We start from the raw sequence: 20,665 nt of genomic DNA, 5'->3' as shown, positions 1-20,665 counted from the left end.
CCAGCTCACTGTGGAGCACAATGGATACTTGCATTACTGCTGGATACTTGAATTACTAGCATGTTTGGTCCACTATCATTAAACTTTTGCCATGTACACATAGCTGAGTGATAAATGAAACTGTATCTAGCTTTAAATGTCCTATCAGTGCCCTCTTGTGGACATGAGTTGTGCTACAGTGACTCAGAAATTAGACTAGAGCATTTTACCTGCTGATCTTTAACTGTATATCTGTGCAACAAGAATGAAGATAGATTTTTGGTCAGTTGTACTGGCCTTTTGAAACCACGAACAGAATGCCCTAGCGATTCAGTCCTAGTGTTAACAGTATGTTCTGTTCAAGTTGATGCACTGGGCAATAATTCAGAAAATGGTAATCTCTGGTTGCTCTGTCTAAACATTGTTGACTTACTTTAACCTGATTAAATTTTCAAGAGTCATGTAGCATAATACAATTTTATGTTGTATAAAGATGTTCTTGTTCCCCTAGAGTAGCCAGGTTGTATAGTGAGAAAGAAGAGACTAGTACTAGATTAGGGATAGGAATGGGGCTATAACAAGGGCGGGATGAGTGGGGCAGCTGTCTAGGGCTCAAAGCCACTGGGGTGGTAAAATGGGGTGGAGAAATGCCTAATAAAAATCAGCAGGAGGTGCAAATATGCTTGCTTGCCCTGGATGCTAAAATGTCTAGTTACAGCTCTGTATAGGAATAGTGAGACACCACTCCATGAGGCAGGCTTGAGCATACCCATAGAGGGATTACTAAGAATGAGGCAAATATTGAACTGAATTTTGACATGAATGAGGTGTCAGTGGAATTATTTGGTGATAATACAGCTTCACTCTTTTGAAGATGGATAGTGGCAGTCTTCAAACACTAGAGTCTAGAGATAGTTGAGGGGCAATCAAAACAACATGAAATGTAGGTATGGATGAGGATTTCAAGAAAGGTACCATCAGAATGGCGTTAAATGGGAGACACTCTCTTCAAATAACAGGGAGAGAGTGAGAGAATTGTGCTTATGATTGTCTAAGACAAAGGTTCCCAAATCCTGGTACATGAACTTGTTGAGAGTGGCACAGTATAACAGGGTGGTTTGTCCTCTTTAAGGGGTAATGGGGCCTGGAGCCATCCAACCCCGCCACAACAGAAAGGAACCAGGCACACCTAAATGGCTATGTAGATGATCCAGGAGGATGGAGTGCTCTACAGTGTCAGATTTGATGAAATTTGAGGGCAAAAGGAGAAGGGGCTATCTGAGGAAAGAAGGTAATTACTATAAAGAAGACATGTTCTGTGCTTTGGCCAGAAGGAAACTGAGATTAAACTCAAAAGTTCTATTATGCAAGAGGTGATTGGTGAGAGGAAAAAGGCCACTTGCCTCTTACACTTGGCTGAAAAAAGGCCACTCATAGTCTCAGGATCAGGGAAGAGTTTTCTTTTTCAGACAGGAATAGACACTTTCAAATTCTGTAGCATTGGGGAAAATATTAAAAGTGTAAAGTAACTATTAACAATAGCAGAAAGATGGTCATTAGATAGTGCCTGAGATTAGATTAAAAAAAAATTGGGGAAGATCTAGGTTTGACAGAGAAAGTGAAAAGAATACTTTGGCACTGCTGTAAATTAAATGTACTAGTAACATTCTGCATTTAATCAAGACGCTTCCTAGCTAATTCTCTAAAGCAAATATCACTGGTCCAAACCGATGGCTTGTGTGTGTTAGTATATCTCTGCTGTTTTGTAGTATTTGCAATGCTATGTTGAATAGAATGCATTAAACTATCATTAAAACTACTGCAGATATAATGATTTTTTTTAACTGTTCAGTCTCTTAAAAAACCTTTTTTGTTTTTGTTTTTAGGTTTTCAAAAATCTTGGCACAGATGTCCTTGCATCTGCTTTTGAAGGTTATAATGCTTGTATTTTTGCGTATGGACAGACTGGATCTGGGAAGTCCTACACTATGATGGGAAATGCTGTACGTCGTGTTTTGCAGACTTCAGTTTTATAATGCAGTTGGATTCCTTTTGGAACCATCATTCTCTACCATGTCTGCATATTGTTATTTCCATTTTATATCTAACTTTTAGTAGTTACATGGGAGTCTTCAAAGTTCCCTATAGTTATGTGGGAGAAATTTTAAATCAGAAAAAATATCTTTGTGTTGCTGTTACATTTAATAATAAGCTATTTGTCGTGCACAGATCAGAACAAAAATCTTCAAAAGTGACTAGTGGTTTTTGGGTACTCAACTTGAGACACCTTAAAGGGGCCGTGATTTTGAGAGTATGAATGCTCAGCACTTTCTGAAAGAGTCTGCCTGGTTCTGAGTGGGGGAAAAAAAAATCAAGATAGCTGTTTGATTCCTATTTGGAAAATAAAACTTCAAGTTGGGAATGGGAACTGAGAATGATCACAGCTGAGTTTGAGTTTTTAACCTACCATTTAAAAACATTACGCAGACTTTAATTTTAAGGATTAAAGTTCTGGCTAACTCTGGCACAGGACCCCTAGCAAAAGAAAGTCCAACTGGAGGGGCATTCTGACAGGAGGAGAGTTGCCCACAATTGACTCCATTGAGGGGGGATGCTTGTTTAAAAGGGGAAGGAACCGGCTGAGGAAACTTTTGAGCTGTGCAGCCAATGGCATGCTGATTAGGTGCATCCCAGAAGCATCGTCTGCTAGCTAGACTCTCTCTTGTAATCCTTGGCTAAAATAATAACCACCCTCTGCCAGCAGAATTTAAGAAGGGAAGGCTGCCACCTGCCCTCTGCCAGTTAAATCCTTTTTGAGCTGTAATTGTGTCACTAATTTTCACCTCCCTAAGCTGGCAAGTGTGAATTTGGCTCTGTCTTTTACATATTACTATACACACAGAATAAGGGCTTGGCTACACTGGTGCTTTACAGCGCTGCAACTTTCTCGCTCAGGGGTGTGAAAAAACACCCCCCTGAGCGCAGCAAGTTACAGCGCTGTAAAGCGCCAGTGTAAACAGTGCCCCAGCGATGGGAACTGCGCTCCCAGCGCTGTAAACTAATCCCCTCGTGGAGGTGGAGTACCTGCAGCTCTGGGAGAGCTCTCTCCCAGCGCTGGCGCCCGACCACACTCGCACTTCAAAGCGCTGCTGCGGGAGCGCTCCCGCGGCAGTGCTTTGAAGTTTCAAGTGTAACCACGCCCTAAGTAACTTCATGTATAATGTTATGAAGTTTTTTCTGTATGGTGAATAAGCATAATAGAATGTTAGGGCCAGAGACAATTTTATGAATGAAAGATATAAATTGCTGAAAATGGTGTGCTAAGTAACATGCATATTGTGAGACTTCCTGAGTAAATCTAGTGGCCATTATCCTCAAGAGATTTTGCTATGATACAAGTAGCAATGTTTGTTTGACCCAACTCAGAAATAGAGGTCTCCATTGATTCTTCTCGCTGTGAGCTATAATTATTCTACTTTGGCTGTATATATAAGATTATATAAATTGAGAGACAATGGCAGTTGGCTCACAGAATCACTTGTATAAAACATTTGACCCAAGGCTCTACTTATAATAGACAAAATTCAAGTTAAAAGTAAATAATTCCCTTTTTTTGCTATTCCTTAAAGTACTAGTACTACAATTCTAGTCAAGGGACTCTTCACCCTCCTAGAGCTTACAGTGCCATTAGCAAATATGCATTGATTGCCAAACTCTGTAAGTGGCACTGATAATGTCTGATAATATTCTAATAACAGTGTATTCATTAGCAGAATGGGTCCCCAGATGAAGACTTCACTAGTGTGTAATCATAATTGGTTTTAGATGCATGCTTTTTTAGATTTCTGTTCACTTTTAATTAATTTTAATAAGAAATATGCAGCTATATTACTGACAAAACAACCAAAACCCCCCAACTTAAAATTGATGGCTAACTTAAACAGAAATATAAAATAAAGGAAAGGTCCAAGCACATGCTTCTTATATCTGGGGCCTGTAGTTAAGTTTACACAACACTTCCTATCTACTAAGACTGTGTTTTCAGTATGCCAAACTTTAATTGTCTTGGACTGAGATTTTCCATGCTGGGTGTCTGCTTCAGGATCATTTTATATATGTATATATGTTTTTTTTTTTTTTTTTTTTTTCTAAAACTGTTCAGCAATTAGAATTAGAAAATTAGAACAGTGGGATGGCCCAAACCTGAGTGGCACTGTATGGTACCCTCAGCCAGATGCACAGTGCATACTTGGCTCTGTCTGGGAAGGACCTGGCCTCCTTCCTCCCTGGGGGAGGCAGAATCAGGCTTCCGCCCCTTCTCCCCCCTGTCTCCCAGGCATACCATGAGAGAAAATTTTGAGGGCACCCTGGGCAGGGTGGGCTTGCTTATCCTGGGTCTCGTGTTAACAGAGGGAGCCTAAAGGGGGTCATGACATTAAAAAGTGTGGGCACCACTGCACTCGAGCACATTCCCCTCCAATACTTGAAAGTGAACTCAAGATTCTGGTGTCTCAACATTCTTCTGCTGCCAGTAAATGTCTGTGAAACCCTTGGGGGAAGTGTCTCAGCTGCCTCCTAGTGGTTGGTCCACATAGAAGATAACAACCTACTACTGTTATTAGTTGCTCTGTTAGCTCAAGTGGCAGAGGTTTGTGCTGATAAACCACATGGGTGTGCTGGAATATATGAAACAAAGGGGTTAATCCAGTGACTGTTATGTTAATATTTTGGCCCATACTTTTCATTAAAATTAATATTTTTTGGCAGGCTTTTATGTCTTTGTCTCGCTTTTATATTTTTCCCCATCAGCAGGTGTCAGTATGTTTCTACATTATTCAAATTTTGTTTTTTCAGTTTTCAGAAACCTAGGAAATTACACACAAACAACTGTGCAAAAAGAACATTAAGGTTGCAAAATAAAGCACTCAGAAATAAGGCAATTTTAATTCTTGCATTTCCCTAATTTGCCCCCCTGGTGCACATATATTATGATAGTCTTTAATTACGCTATTGCATGCTATATTTTCCACAGGACCTCTGCCTCACTCAGTGCGGAAGATGGATCTGCTCTGGGGCTGGATCAGGGTTATTTAGTGCATGAGGTTGTGGTCTGTAGGACCCCTGCTTTTGTTGCAGATGTCGGAAGGTGTGTAGTGAATGAGGCAAAGGGTTTCAGGGAGAGAAAGGATGGTCTCATGGTTAAGGCAGTTAAATGTTGTTCGGGAGAACTGGATTCTTCCTCTGGTTTAAGTAGGTGAGATTTGTATGGACCAAATGTGTAGGGCACAGGGTAAAATCTAACCCCAAACTAAGGGCCTGTGCTAGGATCTGAATTGCAAACTGCTTAACCTCCAAGTTATGTCCGTTAAATGTGATATTAAGAATATTTGCTAATAATTCCCTGCTGTATATCTGGCACAATGACTCTGGGTATTGTCAATTTCAACTAGTGATTTCTTCTGTTTTAAAAATATATAGTGCGTACATGTAGCGATGTAGAAAATAAAAATTGTTGTTGCAGGGTGATGCTGGTTTAATACCTAGAATTTGTGAAGGATTATTCAGCAGAATAAATGAAAAAACAAGATGGAATGAAGCATCATTTCGAACAGAAGTCAGGTAGGTTTTGTGTATGTTACAAAGATTGCTGGGAATGAACCTACTCTGTTATAAACTCCTTGTTTTCACGTTAGTATCTTTTTGTACAATGTGGTTTTAGGGATGAAACTTATTCTTCTTCTCAGCCTGAAAATGGATTTTTGTGGAAAGCTCTGGTAAAATGTTTTCAGTACTTCTCTGCTGGGCCTCCCACATATATGCATGCATACATACATACGTACGTACGTACGTACGTATGTATGTATGTATGTATGTATATATATATATTTTTAGTATTGAAAATGTTCATGCTTTTATAAAGCATCCTTCACTAATCCTTCCCCTTGCATTCAAAAATTTCACTGCAGACCGAGACCAAACCCGGGAAACTTCATCTCAGATGGTGAAAGTTTGACATGATTTATAGTCAGTTGAAATAGCTCTTGAGAATGGAAACACTTAAACGACCTTAACTTCAGCTATTGCTGCATGCGCCGTTTGTAATAATTTTAAAATACTTTAATTCTGCAGTTTTTTGGCTTTTTGTACGCAGCAAGAGTAATAATTATGAAAAATATTAGATTTTTCTACATCCTGTTATCACTTGATCATGATGAAAACAAGTTTTTAACCTCTTTTACTAGACCATTTTCTAATGTCCAAAGTATAAAAAGAAAAGAAGTTTAACAGCTTACTTTATTTTCTGTTGCTACAAGTATCGGTAGTAATAGGATTTGCATCAAGATATACCAGTTCTCAGTGGTATTGGGTTAGGAAGCATATTACAGTAAACAAAACACCAGGAAACGCATGGAGATGTTTACATCATAATGCGATCTTTAGAAAATGTTACCATAGAGCTTATATTGTGAATGGTATCATAACTTGGTGAAAAAGTTACAAATTAGGATCTGTCCTGCAGAATGCCTACATGCAGGAGTGATTGAATAGTCAATTGGACTCATGTGGGTGAAATCACTCCTATGTAAACTTGCAGGACTGAGGCTCAATTCTACCGTCTGAATGAGCTCTTTCCAGTAATTTTGCTCTTTTAAATCTTGTATCATTCAGTATTTTTCTAAATTCAAATACTTTTTGTTTCAGTTATCTGGAAATATATAATGAACGCGTGAGAGATCTGCTTAGGCGGAAATCATCAAAAACGTATAATTTAAGAATACGAGAGCATCCGAAAGAAGGGCCTTACGTTGAGGGTAAAATCACTTCATTGCTTTCTACTTAATATTTTCAGGTTTATGTTTAAGTGTATGTCCCTGTTTTTTGTTTTTAAATTGTAAATGCAAATGAAGATGAAGGTGAAAGACAATATATTTCATCATCAATGTAAAAGCATTATTGGGAACAGCCTTTTTTATTTTGTACAGTTCTCATTTCCAAACTCTTCTAAAGTACAGCACTTTTTTACTGAAGGTGAAGCTCTGCTAATTGATTTCAAATCAGCGTTGGGGGCTAACTTATAAATCATGGATGTTTGAAATGGAAAGGATCTATTAGACTCTAACTATCTTAGTCTACCACTCTGACAATGCAGGCCCTTTTCTCTTGAGAGGTTAGACATATACTATATGCTTCGAAGAGAAGTATGCAATCTTTTAAACTGTTCTACTGTAAATTTTATAATAATAGTCTGAAGAAGTATTCTTCGCACAACGTCTCATTCCTCTATTTAAAAGAAATAAAGGAAATCTGACTATAAACGCTTTCTGTGTTATTGGAGCACTGCTGCATTGTACTGAGGTAGACTTGAATCTCAATCAGTTCACAGTACCTTCATAAGTGTACTTATTTTAATTTATAATCATTTTTGCTTTTGTTCAGATTTGTCCAAACATTTAGTACAAAATTACAGCGATGTAGAGGAACTTATGGAAGCAGGAAACATAAATCGAACCACTGCTGCAACTGGAATGAATGACGTTAGCAGCAGGTCTCATGCCATTTTCACGGTCAACTTCACTCAGGTAAAAAAAAATTGCATTGTCTTTAAATATTTGCATGTAATAACTTATTTGCTAACTGAAACATGTAACTGTCAAATCAGCAACTTGGGAGACCCAGTTACTTCTATTGATGCAAACACAGGGCTGGTCCACACTGGGGCGGGGGATCGATCTAGGAAACGCAATTCAGCTACGAGAATAGCGTAGCTGAAATCGACGTTTCCTAGATCGAACTAAGTTTACTTATTGCGGGTCCACGCGGCGCAGGCAAGCTCCCCCGTCGACAGCGCTTCCTCCTCTCGGCGAGCAGGAGTTCTGCAGTCGACGGGGGAGCGCTTCTGGGATCGATTTATCGCGTCCAGATGAGACGCGATAAATCGATCCCAGAAGATCGATCTCTACTCGCCGAATCGGGCGGGTAGTGTGGACCTACCCACAGTGATGAAACAAGGACAGACACTTGGATGGATTTTAAGTGGCAGGCTGCAACTTTTTTAAGCTTAAACACAGGGGAGGGGTGTTATCCGCCTATCACACTTACTTGTCTATACCAGGCATTTAAGTGGGGAGGGTACAAGGGCTCCTACCACATAACACTTTCCCTAGACTATCCCCTAGCACTCAGCTCAGTATGAGGCCTACCACCACTCCTCACCATGAAGGGGACAGAAGGTGCAGAAAGGTGGGGACTTTGGCCTTACCCTGTCCCATGAACCCAAGGCCCATCAAAAATCCCAGGTCTTTTACCTCTGGGAAACATTCATTTTATCCTTTCAGCTGCACTGAAAACCCAGGCTGAGATGAATTAACAGCTCAACCAAGTACCTCAGTTAGGTACTAAGTGCATTCCTACTGTCACTTGTGGTGTGAAGGAGGTGTGAGGAAAGTGAAAAAACTCCCCAGGCTTCTGCCAGTTGGCTCTCTGGGAGAAAAATTCCTTCCTGACCCCCAAGGCAATCGACTAGACCTGCAGCATCTGGCAGACTGAATTCCTATTCTTAGTTCAGGGTGGATATGGTGGAGCTGCTGGAATGGAGCTGAAGGAGGCTCCAGATGGCACGTTAAATCCCCAGAGCTGGGGCTGTGACCCAATCAGCGCCTCTCCTCTACAACTGGCCAATGGGTGTTAGAGACTCCAAGGTCGGGAGAAGCTACTTGGTGTCCTTCAGTGAGTGTCTCCCTCCCTCAATGCTAGGGCTGACCCCCTTTACCACCAGCCCCATCAGTTTCCCTCACCTGTTGAGGCAGGTGGGTGGTATTTGTCTTCTGCAGCAGAGAAAGGGAAGAGTAAGTTTTTGTTAGAGTTAAGTGTGGTATGATGAACTTCTCGGTGACTGTATTAAGACACTGTACATTACAGTGCCTAGTAATTCTTAAAACAACATTTCTCAGATGCACCATTCTGGGAGATAATTGACCGAAACTCAAACTAGCTAAAACTCAGTGAATAACTAAAGCACAGTCCCTTATGTTGCCATAGAATCCCAACAACACGGGAAAAGCATTGAAAATTATGTGTGATTTGCATAAAAGTAGCACATAAAAGTGGTGACTGCCTTTTATGCTTTAATGTTGGCCAGACACTCCTGGAATACAGTCCCATGGCCCAAACTGGTCTCCCATTAACTGTTCCTTTTCTGGCCACTCAAGTCCTAACTTGAATGGACATTCATCTCATTCATCTCTGGAGTAATGGGGTGACCAAATACATCCTTCTAGGTATTTGTTTTCCATTCCAATTCCCAGTAGCAGTCAACTTTAGAAAAGGGAGTTTACTTTTTTTTTGTAATTTTGTGGGGATAGTAGGCCTAGGGAGAGCTTTATGGAGGGAGGATGGAAGGAAGGTAGAATTTGGCATGGATGCACAGTTTTCATTTTTTCCATGGCATGTTGCAAAAAGTTGTGTATTTTGGGAACAGTGAATTACTCAGCTCACAGCTTTTAGAGAAGGGTGGGAGGCAAGCCAACAACTGGTATCAATATATTGTTCAAAGACACTATAAAAGTATGATGGGGAAATCTGAGTGAAAAGGTTGTGTGTGTGTGTGTGTGTGTGTATGTAAAAAGTGTAACACTGAATGTTAACCAAAAATTTAATACAGATTTAACAGGTGAGTTGATTGTACTTCTTTAAAATATCAATACATTTTAAGACATTTGTGGTTGGTGTGTATATGTAAATAGCTTGGAATATTACTTATGAAAATGAGTTAAATGGGTATTATGCAGCTGCTTGTGAACGGAACTCCTTTCTTTGGTACCTCTAGTACATCTGACTTCTAAAGCTCTACTACTGCAAACAAATGAAACATGACATGGAAGATACAAACTGAATTCAGTAAGATTCCAGAACTTCGTAGCTTAACCCATTATTTTCTATTTTCTTTTTGTATTTTTCTTTAGGCTAAATTTGATGCTGAAATGCCTTGTGAGACTGTTAGCAAGATCCATTTGGTAGATCTTGCTGGAAGTGAGAGAGCAGATGCCACTGGTGCTACAGGGGTTAGATTAAAGGAAGGAGGGAATATTAACAAATCTCTAGTTACTCTGGGAAATGTCATTTCTGCCTTAGGTATGTCTCTATTTTCTTTCATGCTCAGTCCTCTTTCTGCATCAGTATTATATATATCTGTTTTTGCAGTTGGTTTGTGTTGAATCCACTGGAGTGGGTAATAGTTCAATGGTTTTAATTTCTTTAAAAAAGTAATCAATATACAGAATTGCTTTTTTCCCATCTCACAGCTGATTTATCTCAGGATGCAACAAATCCTCTTGCAAAGAAGAAGCAAGTATTTGTGCCTTACAGGGACTCTGTGTTGACTTGGCTGTTGAAAGATAGCCTAGGAGGAAACTCTAAAACGATAATGATTGCCAGTAAGTGTTTTAAATTACTTTTCTTCATTCTCAACACTTTATACAAATTAGCTGTAAATATTTTGATTCCAAATGCCTCATTAAGAAATGGTGTTATTTACACCTTGTTAAATTAATGATTACTGTGGAGAGCAAAGCTTTCTAATACAGTCCATACCCCTTCGTTAACTGTTCTCTTCTTCATAAAGTATGACATGAACACTGTTGTCCTTTTAAAAAAATAATTGTAGCATGGGTACCTAGCAGTGGAATGAGGACATAAATATTTGTATGCTTAAAATAAAAAAAATGCAAAAGCTATTTTATTACTAAATATATACAACCAAATTTTCAGGTAGACATGCACAATTGCAGATATTTGTGTGTGGAAATCAGGTGTTTGCATGTGCATACCACTAGCTGTGTCTAATTGATCCTGTATGCCAAATACCTAGTTTATGTGCATTCACTGGGCACTTCATGCATAAATAGGGTGTGCACAAACGTATGTGCATAATTACGACCACCACTTTGAAAACCTTTTATTCCTTCTTTAGAAATTTAATTTTCTAAAGCTGTACTGTTTAGCTAATCTGATCAATTAAGCCTGAAATCAAACATCCCTATTATGTTGTGATTCATTTGCCTCCGAGACAACTCAGTTTACTTGTGTATGTTTGTGTGTGTTTTAACTGCTCTCACACCGGGCACCCTCAATCTGTGATCTAAAAGTCAAGACTTTTCCCCCTCCTTCTGGCTTTTGTATCATCACCAGTAATGAAGATCCAGCAATGTGAATATACCCAATAATTTTGTTGATGTGTGTGAGCTAGCTTACTTTACTGTAACTGTATTATAGGAGAAAATAGTAATAAAGAATAATGTGGTCACATTTGACTCAGAATACACACTGGAGGGAGATCTGTTAAGTAAGAATGTGCCATCTCTACATAGTTAGTCTTCTGACATTAACAGCACTTTAATCTGTTGTGTTAAGCTTCATCATTTATAAGCTGCTCTTATGAGAACTTTTTTACAGTTTAAACAAAAAGTTCAATAATGGCTCTTTTCACTCAACAAACATTTATCTCTACATCACATGGCAAATGTGCCATGGTCTCACTTATCCCACTGTTCATCAGCCCATTGAAATGTCAAGTATGTTTCCAAACAAGATTATAAAGAAATAAAACCGCAGTGAGATTGGGCTATGTATGTTGTTTGTTTTGTGTAGCAGACCTGAAGGGTGAAGGACAATGAAAAATTACTTTAATTGGGGTTCTCACTTGTCCTTTGCTTATGCAAGTGCAGTGTAACTCAATGGGTTCTTCTGAGGCTGGGGGAAGCATCTGGAAGGTAACTGATAAAGTTCTGGTTCTTCAGTGAGAACTACCTAGTGGACTGGCACTCCCAGGATAAGTGCTTCTAGTACATGATCTTGAAATCTTTTAGAAATCTGTGCCACTCCCTCCCCATGTGCTGGCTTTTAGGAGTATAAACAGGAGCTGTGGCCTCCAACTCCATTTAGTCATTTCTAAATGTCAAAGTAACAGTCTGCTCACAACACTACTTGTTTCTTCCTTTGAGTATTTTTTGCTGCTTGAGGTGTTTTTTTTTATAATTATCTAGTCAATCAGTTTCTTTTGTTTAAAAACAAGTTTTCAGAGTCCATGCCATTATAGGCATTATCCAGGACACTGCGCTCTTTGGGCTGCTTCCCCTTCTTCTAATGTCATTCCTGCTAGGCTCACTTTCCCCCTCTCCCTTGTAGTTCATCTCTCTCTCTCTCTTCCCCCCCCCCCACCCCCTTTCCCCCAGTGTCTGACCTACAACATGGTGGAAGCATTTGGGAGCCCAGTGTTTGTAATGCCATGATGTCTGTTACCGACACCTAAGTTTGGTGTCTGTAAGAAAGTCACACAGCCCAAATGTGTTTAGTCTGCCTCTTCTTTAACCAAACCTGCAAAGATCAGGAAGGCCACCTCATACTACAGATGGGAGAGTTTTTTTAGGTCCAGTTGACTGAGCTCGGTACCAGATATCTGGCTTTTGGGAATCATACATGTTAAAAGCACCTAACACTTAACGGGCACCACTAGAAACAAATACAAAATAATTACAATCCTCTTTGCCTATTAAATACTATAAAGGATTTTTCCATAAGGGAATTGTGACATTTCCCAGGATACAATCTGGATGGTTGAACAGCTGTGTCCCCTTAGTGCTCCAATTGGGGTGCCTTTTACACTGCTTTGCTGTGAGAATAACCACTCCTGGTCTGTTTACACACAGCCTCTAGCATGCAAAATCACTCCCAGCTCAATTATACAAGTTTTTCCAGCCAGTCACTCCTGAATTATATTACAGGGTGACAACAGGAAATTCTCAGTTCCAGACTTGTCCCCAGAAATGTGCGTCTTGTATTGCCCGGCACCCTCCTGCACAATACAGGCTCATAAAAAGTCAGCCATTTCATTAATAAAAAATAATATGCACAAACCCTGTTTTATCAAATGGAGGTTTCCAAACACGTCAGTTAAAACACACACTGGTTTAGATAAAATAAAACAAGTTTATTAACTACAGAAAGATAGAATTTAAATGCTTAGAAGTAATGAGGCATAAAAGTCAAATTTGGCTACAAAGAAATAAAAGGTAAAACATGAATTAATACCTAACCTAACAAGCTAAGTGAATTTAAAGCAAAAGTTTTCTCTCACCATATGCTTACAGCAGTCTGACTGGATTCCTTCAGCCAGGACCAGTCCCTCAGTTCAATGATGCTCCTTTTGTCTTTCAAATGTTGATGCCGTGAGTAGAGATGAGGGGAGAGAGGTGATTTGGGGCCTCGGTTCCTTGTTTTTATATCTTTCCCTCCTCTTCAAGAATCATCTTCAGCTGGGGTTCAGGCGACAGCAAGTCTGTCTGCCACGATGTAAATTTCTCACTCACGCCCTTCTAACTGTCAAAGAATAACCACTTAACCAGGTGATAGTCCATTTGAAGTTGTTAACACCTGACTGAGCCATCAGTTTGCCTTTCTGTCTCTGAGGAACTGGTCTGGGCTGCTTTTCCAGATTTGGAATATGCCTTAGTAACATCATACAATAGAATCTTATAAATTTACATACAATGTTGCCACATATTTGATCAGCACAATACTGATCAGCAAATTATGAGTTTTCAGTTTGTATTCTGCACAAAATTTATCATAATTTTGTAAAAGTGGTGAACATAAGGGTACAATCTGTCACATGAATGAGTAGAATAAAGGAGTGATGATAGCAGCTATCGCAGTGTGTAGCATAAAGGGATACAGGGCAAGAGCTGAGGGAAATACATACCATCCCCCTCCATCCCCAAATTTGTGAACCACAGACAAGGGAAAAGCCCATATATTTGTGATAAACACAGAATGAGGCAAAGAGAAAATACCACATTCTTCTACCGATGATTGTTTAGTTACCTTCTCAGAGCCCACATGGTCTCATTCTGCTATTCTCCTATTCAGTCTTATAAAGGTGTTAAACATCTTGTTAGTGAAGGTCAGTATCCCATCTCTTCTCTGAGTAGTGTCCTCTTCTCCTGTGCTGTGATGTTAGATACCACTGTAGAATATCTGTCCCATACCTTGCTACTCTATTTGTATTTGAGGACTCACTTTTTAAAAATCTTGGGAATATCTTGTCCATTTGCTTTTAGAAGCAGTAATGAATGGCTGCCATACTGGAAAAATATGTGAAGAAAAGAATATTTATTGACACATTCAGTTCTTTCTCATTAAATTGCCTCCGTAGAAGAGCACTACTGGAGTCTTTTTGTGCATCACATGGGCCTTGGAAGCAGTTATTTCAAGGATAGGACTGTGTGCTGCCATACACCCACAGCTCAGCCCAAAGACCAAGTTTATAAGTGGGTGCTGTGGCTTCTTCTCTCTTCTTTTTTTTGTCTAGTTTCTGTCAAGGTATCATATAATTTCCTTTTAAAAATGGACAATTAGTGTTGTTTGTTTGAATCAACTTCCTCATTTGAAGATGGTATTGAGACTTAGAATAAATGTACTGCTTTCTCCTGTTCTTGAGTCTGAACTCTGTTATATAGGGTATACATTCAAGGAGCATGGTATGCTCACCACTGAGTTGATGAACCTCTGAGTTTTATAAAAATCAGCTAGGTTGATGGCAAGATTTTTTACAAATCTCTGAATAATTGACCTTTTTTTTTTTCTCCATCTGCAAGATGCTTATCTGACATTTAAATTACAAACCAACTTTATTAAATGAAACATCTGGTGCTGGCTAAACTATTTCTGAATTAATTCTCAGCTATTTCACCTGCTGATGTCAATTATGGAGAAACCTTAAGTACGCTTCGCTATGCAAATAGAGCCAAAAACATCATCAACAAGCCTACTATTAATGAGGATCCTAACGTCAAACTAATTCGTGAGCTGAGAGCTGAAATAGCCCGATTAAAAACCTTGCTCGCTCAAGGGAATCAGGTTAGTTTTAGATTTATGTATAGTTTTCTTTGAGTAATAGCATCTAATTCTAGATCCTAATGAGATCATTATCTTTTTTCGTTATATTGATCTGAAAAAACAAGCACTGTGAAGTCATGAATGAATGTAATTTTCTTCTTTTGAATTGGCTTCCAATTGGCGAGTGTGATATCGGCTTTTGTGTAAAATTTTTAACCTCGCTTTGATATGATTAGAACATAATTATATGTTGTGGGTAAGTATTCACTGCAGCATATGGGCAGTTAGGTACACCACCCCATTAACAGTAAAGAAATAGGTATGCCTAGCTTAATGGGTTGAAAAGATACCCTTGTACATTTTTTTTCCAGCACAAGAATATTCAAGATACCATAAAATATCTCAACACATACTTTGCAAATAAGATTAAATTCATGTTGAGAATTGGAAATATTATACTGAAGATAAAGGTAGGGTATTTGAAAAGCTTGTAACCACATCGTCTTTGACTATGTAGTACTCCAGAGAGCAAATAGTGTGCTTAGAAACATCTAAAAACATTGTTCATACCTCCATATAGTACAAAGTGAAAACTATGAATAAAACAAACCGATTCAATAAAGATATAAGGACACAGCCAACCCATTTTGCTTAGTCTTCTAATCAATAAGTTCAGAACGTAAGACATGTAAAATTTATTTGAAAAATAGTTGTTTAATTAGTCTTGCTATTAGTCTACTGTCCATCCCAGGACCCCTGTTCAGTTGAGGAGTACTTGTCTTCTTCAGTGCAAAGTTTTGAGTGTCAAATATGCATATTAAGAGATCATATATAAAGAAGCACAGCTTCTTTTGAATTGTGCTTAATTCCATATGGAAGGTATTGTATGGAATGCTGATTGGCATCAAGAGAATTCTCTATCCAATACTAAGCAGTACAGTCCCTCAATTTTTTTTTCTATTTATCCTTATTCTGTTTAGTTTTTTATCTCTTTTGGGTGCCGTAAACTGTGATTAACTTGAATATCTGTCTCTGGATGACAAAAACAAGCTAACGTTAGCATGGTGATTCTTGAAATTAAGGAATGTGGTTTAAAGGTCTATAGTAGAACCTGGCTAATTGAGATTTCCAAACAATGCTATTGTGGGTTACCAGATTTTGTTATTGAACAAACATGATTGAGAGGGCACAAATAAATGATATTAAAAATTGTACTACTTTATTTATTTTTATAAGTAAAAATAATTTAGTTTAATTATGGTATGAGATATCAAAGCTAGTCAGTGTAGTATGGGACTTTTTGTAAAAAAACAAACAAAACAAAATGAAAACTTAATTGTCCACAATATCCTGCTTTGAGAAATGGGATGAGGTCCCCCTGCATATTTTGTGAAAAATATCAGGTTTGCAGATTACTAAAGGAAGTATTAGTACGATTCTGCTGTATTGTAAATAGTAAAACCGAAAACCCTCCATAAGGGTGAAATTATTCTGTTGTACTCTGTGCTTTGTCCTGTGCTTGTCTGGGGGAAAAGTTGAGTGATTTTGCTGGCAAGCTGACAATTTTTATTTCTGAAATCACAGCTTGACTTTGCAAACTCTGGGTACACATATTTTAGACTGTTTTGAAGATCTAATACTTTGACATTGTTCCAAGGTGTAAAAGAGTAGATATCGCAAAATAAATATGGCTATGCTATGAAGAATTCCAGAGAATTTCAATTCTTATGTTATAAATGTCTGTGAGGGATATAATGCCGAACAAGACTAAATTAATTGAATTTGTGCTGCTTGGTAAAACAGCAGGTGGTGGTAAATGTGTACAATAGAATATAAATCCCTGTATAGTTTCTTCTATGGACAGTCTTTATATTCCCAGAATATTGTATTGCAAATGCCACCATGGCTCACTGATAATTATTTACCCAAAATCCAACACTAGTCAATGTTATATAACAAAGAAAACTGCTTACATTTTTGTAAATATTAGTAATTTTCACGTTCCACAGTCAAATTAACAAGATATATTTTTACAATACAAATGTCATACACATAGAAATGTTTATAGCAGAATAGTTAAATAGACACTCATGCATAGTAAATTGTCATCTACTGCATTTTTAAAAAATTGATGTTTGTAGAGCCAATTTGTCAAAATGTTGTGTGCCTTCAGCAGAATATGAATGTAGACAAATCAGTAAAAGTGTGTGTGTAAAATTATAAATTACTGATTTGTATTTCAAATTTATACTTTGACAAGATTAGTGGCAATGTGAATATTTTATATGGATAAAGATGAAATGTCATCCATTGCAGATAAAGACTAGAACAGGATTTACTATACAAATTTATTAAAATACCTGCACAATAATATTTCATACCTTCTAATCCACCATCCATTGTACTGTTTATTTTACTATATACTAATGTGAGTTGTTTTACAATTTAGATTGCACTCTTGGATTCTCCAACAGCTTTAAGTATGGAGGAGAAGCTTCAGCAGAATGAAGCAAGAGTAAGTTATAATTCTATATTTATTTTAGAGATAAATGTGATCTGGATGCTGGAGTAGTAACAGCTCATTTTCAGGAACTTTTTGGTATTCACACTTATCAACACTGACTTTAATGTTGTGGTTTGTTTGTCCATTTGTTTGTTTGTTTGGTTATTTTACAAAGCAGCATTTTCTTAAATTCAACTAGATGTAAAAACCTCAGATTTATTTTTTTCTAACTTTTTATAATCCAGGCCAATGGGGGCTGCGGGAAGCGCGGCCAGCACATCCATCGGCCCGCGCCGCTTTCCGCAGCCCTCATTGGCCTGGAAGCAGCGAACCGTGGCCAGTGGGAACCGCAATCGGCCGAACCTGTGGACGCGGCAGGTAAACAAACTGGCCCAGCCCGCCAGGGTCTTTCCCTGAACAAGCGGCAGACCGGCTTTGAGAACCACTGATTTAGATAACTTGTAAGCTATTTTCATGTGCAGTAGTGATAACTGAACATATGAGTCTAGACGTAATGGACCTATATCTTTCATATCTGAGAATTTAACCCTCTTCTTAGTCCTTGACTATCTGCTTCATGTTGATCATATTTAGACAATAGCAGACTGTACAAAAAGGGGTAGCATTAATCAGATTTGTGTGTGTGTGTGTGGAGTATTTAGAATCTTTAAGTTAGGGTTGCCAGGTGTCTGGTATTTGACGGGAACACCTGGTCAAAAAGGGACCCTAGTGGCTCTGGTCAGCACTGCTGACCGGGCCATTAAAAGTCCAGTTGGCCACCTGCAGCGAGGCAGGCAGGGTATCTGCCTAGCTCTACGTGGCTCCTGGGAAGCTGCCAGCATTTCCCTCTGGCTCCTAAGTATAGTAGTGGCCAAGGGGGCTCTGCATGCTGCCCCCGCCCCGAACCCCGGCTCTGCAGCTCCCATTGGCCAGGAACCACAGCCAGTGAGAGCTACACGGGCGGTGCATGCAGGCAGGGCCAGCATGTGGAGCCGCCTCGCTGCACCTCTGCCTAGGAGCCAGAGGGAGATGCCAGCAGCTTCCTGGGAGCTGCCTAAGGTAAGGACCCGCTCCCCAAACCTGCTCCTGCGCCCCAATCCCCTGCCCCAGCCCTGAGCCCCCTCCTGCCCTCTGAACCCCTCGTTCCCAGCCTGGAGGCCACACCCCCAGCCAGAGCCCTCACTCCCTACCACACTCCAACCTTCTACCCCAACCCGGAGCTCCCTCCCACACGCTGAACTCCTCATTTCTGGCCCATACCCCCTCACACACCCCAACCCCCTGCCCCAGCCTGGAGCCTTATTCCACACTCGAAACTCCTTGACCCAGCCCGGAGCCCCCTCCTGCACCCCAAACGGCTCATCTCCAGCCACACCCCAGAGGCCCCAGCTGGAGCCCTCACCCTCTTGCACCCCAACCCTCTGCCCCAGCCCAGTGAAAATGAGCGAATGACTGAGGGTGGGGGAGAGCAAGCGATGGAAGAAGCGGGGATGGAGTGAGCAGGGGCGCAGCCTTGGAGAAGGGGTGGATGGGGCGTGGCCTCAGGGAAGAGGCGGGGCAAAGGTGTTCAGTTTTCTGCAAATAGAAAGTTGCAACCCTACTTTAAGGATCAAATATAGATATATGATCTTCTAAAATCACCGGGCCAATTCCTCTGCTGGTGTAAATTGGTATAATTCCATTGAATGAAGCTGGCTGAGGATTTGGTTCATTAGAATTACTCAGTCTGCTAAAATCTCTGGTGTTAGTATATCCCTTTTAGGAAACACATTTTTGACTCAGCTAATTGATACTATACGTTAGCTCTACATTATTATGTATGACTCTGGATCATAATACTAATTTTTTAGGGCAAGTTGATGTGTGAAAAACTATGTTTACATTTTTGTTTAAAAAACATGAAACTACAAATAATATACTTAGTGTTACCTGAGTATTGTTCTTATGAATGTTTAGATGGGTGGTAGAAACTGCTGAATGTATGGTATTAATTGGAATATATTTTTCATGCTCTGATAGTATTCATTGCTTGTCCTATTCAGAAGTGTTGTCCTCACTGTGTGGGATGTTTATCAAGTATGTTTTATTGTCCACTGTCAACCTCATTAATAGGTTATGTGATTGCTACTTAAGATAATTACCACAAGCATAATTACTGAATTACTGCACATTCTTAGCACCTATTACAAAGGGTAAAGCTGTTCTATAATTGAAAAGTGAATTTGATTCTGCAGATCTAAAGACTTTATTACCATATTTAAATTAACTGACTAGTGCACAGTAGTTCTCTAGAATGAATTAATTGCTGTGTTACAGGAACTACTTTAAACAACTCAGGTGCATTAAAAATTCTCCAGAAATGGTGACGATAGAGGTGTTGAGCATCAGGATTCTTTAATATTTTTTCTTCAAAAAAACAAAAGAAAATAATTGACAAGACTAATATTGTGATTGTCAGCATTCTGGACCTAGGTGGCACAGTGGAGAGAAGTATTATCTTTTCCTTTCTGAGTTTAAATCCTAGGTTACAAGTGAAAATGAGCTACTTATTTGATTTGATTTCAACTTATTCCCTTGTGGGCAGTTGACCATATTATATAACTACCACACAGTGCATCTTAATTTGTAGTCTGTCCACAAATAAACCCAACTGTGAAACTGAAGGATACGGTTGCAAGTTAAGATGAGGTCATTTTGGCAGAGCTGTGAAGGGAAGCATTGCTATTTGTCCCTCTAAGTAAATGATCAATTTACCTATAAATCTTAAAGGAGACAGAAGCAGTTAGTCTTGAGTTTAAGCATTTCACCACTTGAAAGTCGATTCAGGTAGTAAAAGATGTATAAACTTAATTCCAGGATAAAAAATCAAGAGAAGTAATTATCAAATATTGCTTGGGAATAAAAGGCAGTGTCCAAGGACTGTGAACAATTTATACTAACTACACCGTTGTATGCATTATGTCAGCTATTTAGAGAGCCTGGGATAAGTGCTTTTTTTATGTATATAAATAAAAGAAATAGAGCCTTCATCAGGGATTTCAGTTTTGAAATTTAATTTCTATCGTGGGGAATAAGATAACATATGACAGGTGTGCCATTGTACAGATATCAGTTACACGCATCTAAGATTTGTTGAGCCATAATCTAAAGACTTGAAGTCCTGACCTGTATTTATAATAGTGCATTCCAGGATACTCTTATTATTAAGAATTTGAATTTTTTAATTGAAATATATAAACACTTTAAATAAAAAGATTTATACTCTTTAGTTTTTGTTCCTTGATTTTACAT

General features: G+C 39.0%; 1 protein-coding gene across 2 annotated transcripts in view; it reads left to right on the top strand.

Moving 5' to 3' along the window:
* KIF16B (kinesin family member 16B) overlaps positions 1–20,665 on the top strand; it is a 209,299-nt gene that overhangs the window by 28,574 nt on the left and 160,060 nt on the right. For both annotated transcript variants that reach the window (XM_024199818.2, XM_024199817.2), the window contains exons 4-11: positions 1,866–1,982; positions 5,501–5,598; positions 6,682–6,791; positions 7,417–7,559; positions 9,942–10,110; positions 10,281–10,412; positions 14,717–14,892; positions 17,321–17,386. In XM_024199818.2, coding sequence (XP_024055586.1) covers positions 1,866–1,982; positions 5,501–5,598; positions 6,682–6,791; positions 7,417–7,559; positions 9,942–10,110; positions 10,281–10,412; positions 14,717–14,892; positions 17,321–17,386 — 1,011 coding nt within the window. The remainder of the gene's footprint in view (positions 1–1,865; positions 1,983–5,500; positions 5,599–6,681; positions 6,792–7,416; positions 7,560–9,941; positions 10,111–10,280; positions 10,413–14,716; positions 14,893–17,320; positions 17,387–20,665) is intronic.

Source organism: Terrapene carolina, unplaced genomic scaffold (assembly GCF_002925995.2).
Source record: "Terrapene carolina triunguis isolate 2854851 unplaced genomic scaffold, T_m_triunguis-2.0 Scaffold132, whole genome shotgun sequence".
Classification (NCBI taxonomy): domain Eukaryota; kingdom Metazoa; phylum Chordata; order Testudines; family Emydidae; genus Terrapene; species Terrapene triunguis.
Note: the sequence above shows the minus strand (reverse complement) of the source record. Positions and strands in the feature narration are given on the sequence as shown.